The sequence below is a fragment of the Otolemur garnettii genome, unplaced genomic scaffold (genome assembly GCF_000181295.1).
Source record: "Otolemur garnettii isolate 467f Iridium unplaced genomic scaffold, OtoGar3 scaffold00022, whole genome shotgun sequence".
NCBI classification, from domain to species: domain Eukaryota; kingdom Metazoa; phylum Chordata; class Mammalia; order Primates; family Galagidae; genus Otolemur; species Otolemur garnettii.
In genome coordinates, this window is record NW_003852417.1 from 23,082,192 (window position 1) to 23,086,683 (window position 4,492).

A 4,492-nucleotide genomic window follows, 5' to 3' on the forward strand; every position below is an offset into this window, starting at 1 on the left:
TGTGGCTGGCGCCTTAGCCACTTGAGCCACAGACACCGAGCCAGAAGCATTGCATTTTTAAAATTTATATAATATTAGTAGTTTATGGGGCACATGTGATATTTTGATTCAAACATGCAATGTGTAATGTAATGAGATCTCTTGTTGTATTTTAACAATCTATTACCAGACAAATAATTGATGTAACTCTAGAAAAGGAAAAAGAATTATATTTATGCCATTTCAGGCTATTTTTAGTAACTATACAATGAAATGTTTATTAAAAAGGCATAATTAGGGCTCGGCACCTGTGGCTAAAGTGCCAGCCACATATACCTGAGCTGGCAGGTTCTAATCTAGCCTGGCACACCAATCAACAATGATGGCTGCAACCAAAAAAAATAGCCAGGCACCTGTAGTCCCAGCTACTTGGGAGGCAGAGGCAGGAGAATCACTTGAGCCCAGAGGTTGCTGTGAGCTGTGATGCCACGACACTCTACACAGGGGGATAGCTTGAGGCTCTGTCTCAACAACAACAACAAAAAGGCATAATTAGACATCTCCTAATGTAAATAGTTGTCTAATCCACCATTCACGCATATTGTGTTCTTTGCATTTAACACTCCTTTCTGGCTAAAATATAGTAGAAGACTGTTGTGAAAAAAATACGTAGCTCACGGTTAAGCAAGGCAAGCAGTTAATTTCTTAGAGGTTAATAAACTTTCAGTGCTTCTTTTTTCATGCTTAGGTTTTCTTTTAAATTCTCCTTTGTAATAACATATATAGAGAGCGTTGATACACTCTTATAGCTGTTCATTATCATGTTTATATTTCAACGTTCTTTTATAGTTTATATATACTGCGTTTCCAGAACTTTTCCTGACATGATATGTGATTAGATTTTAAAGTATTAGTATTCTATTTGTGGTGTTTGGTTTTATAATTACATTTAATTTTAATTATATGTAATTTTAAGTACATTTAATTATGTAATTTTATTATATATTACAGTATTAATTTATGACCCTTATTACATTGAGAATACTCTTATTTTTAATTTTGAGTCCTCGTCTCTTTTCAATCTAGGTCATATTCTGCAATCTCCATCAGCCAATGTGCTTCCAACCCTTCCTTTCCATGTCCTTCGTAGCTTGTTTAGCAGTACACCTTTGACAACGGACGACGGTGTGCTTCTAAGGCGGATGGCCTTGGAGATTGGAGCCCTACACCTCATTCTTGTCTGTCTCTCTGCTCTGAGCCACCATGCCCCACGAGTTCCAAATGGTAGCCTCAATCAAACAGAGGTAGGTTCCATTATAATTCTTTTGGTTATGAAAACTAAATTTAATACATAGAGTACATAATAAAGTTCTTTTCTAAAGTAATTAGTATTTAAGAGACTAGGATTTTCTATTTTTATACCTGAAAGCATATTTGAAAGGGTACTGTAAATTAATTGCTTTCTCTATTTAGGCATAAAACTATAGATTAACTCATCTACTTGAAAAACGGAAAAGATTTAGGAGCATTATAAACTTCCCCGTTTACAAAGATAGGCTGAATTTATGCTGCATCCTTCTCCTTTCCTTCATCGCACTGAGGGAGAATAATACTGTGGAATGGGAGGTCCTAACCAGGACAGTAAAACAGAAAAAATTCCATATGATTGATCATGATTAAAATAAAAACACTTTTCATTTTAATAAGGTATTTTGGGCCAGGTGCAGTGGCTCATGCCTGTAATCCCAGCACTTTTGGAGGTCGAGCTGGGCAGATCGCCTGAGCTCGTGAGTTCAAGACTAGCCTGAGCTAGACCGAGACTCCATCTCTAAAAATAGGTGGGTGTTGTGGCAGGTGCTTGTAGTCCCAGCTACCTGGGAGGCTGAGGCAAGAGAATTGTTGAGCCCAAGAGTCTGAGGTTGCTGTGAGCTATGCCGACAGGGTACTCTACCGGGGGCAACAAAGTGAGACTCTGTTTTAAAAAAAAAAAAAAATTTTTTTTTTAACCTAGTATGTCCAAAAAATTTAAATCCTTAATGATTTCAAATTATTGAGATGTTTTACATATTCTTTTCATACTGAGTCTTTGTAAACCAGTGTATATCTCATAGTCTGTCTCAATTCAGACTAGCCATACTTCAAATGCTTAACTGCCACATGGAGCTAGGAGTTATTTTATAGACAGTACAGCTCTAAAATTCTGTGCAAACTGAGTGTACTTGGTGTTTCTCCATTAAACAGATGAGACAGACCCATCAGTTTGTGGCATTTCTGTTTCTTTCCCCTAAGCCTCTATATCCACCAATCAAGGCCTTGAAAACAATTGTGAAGACATATGACAAGGTCCAAAGAGAGAGCATTCCCTTTAGATGTCAGACCTAGACAACCCTAAACGGATCCCTAACTTGGTGTGAATAAGCTTTAGCCGCAGTCAGATCCCTAACTTGGTGTGAATAAGCTTTAGCCGCAGTCAGATCCCTAACTTAGCGTGAATAAGCTTTAGCCGCAGTCAGATCCACAGGGCCTCACTGGCACATTCAAGCCAGGGTGTCTCCAGATTGTTCTCTAGCCAGCCAACAACTGCTACAAAGACTTGATGATTGACCAGAGTGACAGCATCCTCACAGGGCAGCCTGGCGAGAGGGCACCTAGCCCTGCTACTCTGGTTCTAGTTGGGGCTGGGTACCACTTACTATTTGGGACTAAAAGTGGCCGAACATACGTGGTGCAATACCTTCTTGTGTTGTTGGATCAAAGAATCGCGTGAGAGAAAAATATTGAGGAAATCTTATTAACTAAACATTCCACAAACTAGAAAAAGGCCATCTAAAATACCTGTGTAAGTAAAAAACAGAGATAATACCTGGGAGGAGAATTTGAAATCTCAGAGTTCAATCCCCTCATTGAACTGAGAACCAGAGGCCCAGAGAAGGCTGATTTGCCCACTATCTTTCAGCCAACCCTTAGAGATCGTGATGAGTCCTGCATCCTATCTACTGCCTCCAGTGTCTCCACTAATTTGCGAATATTTAAATGGGGGACATTGTGCCATCATCAAGGTACTCCTGAAGTACTTTCAAAGAATGACATCCCTGAGAAGATTGGTCATGATTTAAGGGGTCAGCTGCCCTGAATAGGCAACTGCCTTGCTGGGGCATAGTGCCCCGATCCTGCCACCTAGAATCCAGGGCAGGGGATACTACTGGAATGGTTCTTTTGCCAACTCCCATCTTCCACAGCCAGGCCTGGGTCAGGCTGTCCTGGCCCCACTGTGACCTACTTCCTAGCTACAGACCGTGCCAGGGTGAAGCCACACACACGGCATCGACTCAGGGATTGTTAGAAAACTGGTGGCGAGTTGTGTCTCAAAGGCTGTAGTTCAGAACCTCAAGTGCCAAGATAACTTCCGACCTTCTTTCTGACTGGGTGTAGGCTTCCCAGAATGGTGTGGCCCAGCTAGTCCCGTCCTGTCTCCATGCGTGGCGCCCACTCTTCCACTGTCAACTGGATGGGCTCTGGCATTGAATGGCTCCAGTTCTCTGTGGGCTGCTGCTGACCCCTATCTGACATCTGGAATTTGCTGTGGTTCCCTGGATGGGAGGACTTTCTAGCACACTGGCAGTTCCACAAGCCCTCTACCCCTTCCTCACTCCATAACTGCCCCACTGCTTTTATGGCAAATAGAAGGTATTAGGAAAATGTTTAAGCACCTTGAAGCTTTGCTGGGCCCAGGCTGCCACACCAGAGAGGCCCCACTTCATTCTAGAGCAGCGGTTCTCAACCTGTAGGTTATGACCCACAGGAATTGTATTAAGAGGCTGCAGTATTAGGAAGGTTGAGAACCACTGTTCCAGAGCTATGTGTAGACCAGAAAAATTTTTAAAAAAATGAATGGCATTATATTCAAGATAACAATATATGTGGTCAGTATATAAAAATCAATTATTTCTAATTGATGAAATGAGCTTTATAAAGATATCTTTTAGAATAGCATCAAAACAGAAAATATCTATGAATAAATGTGAAAAAAAATCTATAAGATCTCTTCATAAATGTATGAAATTTTTTAAAAAGACAATTCTTATTTTACTGTCTGTGCTGGTGTTTATCTTCCATGGGTTAATAAATACAGTATTATATCCTCCTAGATCAGTTCTTGAATTTGATGCAATTTCAGGTTCATTTTGGAAGTAGTTGACAAGCCTGTTGCAAGATTTATTTAGATGTGCCAAAGGGTCAGGAATAGCTGAGTCAGATTCAAAGAACAACAACGTATCTAGCATACTGATAACACTGTATCAAAGTCAATTGTTAAACTATAGTGCACATACCAGATGGACAGTAGTGTAACAAACAATAGAGAATCAAACCCACATGTCTATGATTCCCTGGTACATGATGTGACTGTGCAACATGATGAATTAAGTGTGGTCTTAGTGATAAATAGTGATGGGTCAATTTGATATTCAGGTGGGAAAATGTATCTTTAATCTCTTCAGTGCTCTAAATGCAC

The 4,492-nt window shown here is 40.3% G+C and overlaps 1 protein-coding gene across 1 annotated transcript in view; it reads left to right on the forward strand.

Moving 5' to 3' along the window:
* The window catches only part of BIRC6 (baculoviral IAP repeat containing 6), a 271,529-nt gene that overhangs the window by 189,842 nt on the left and 77,195 nt on the right, over positions 1 to 4,492 (forward strand). The window contains exon 62 of the mRNA XM_023511826.1: positions 1,066 to 1,283. Coding sequence (XP_023367594.1) covers positions 1,066 to 1,283 — 218 coding nt within the window. The remainder of the gene's footprint in view (positions 1 to 1,065; positions 1,284 to 4,492) is intronic.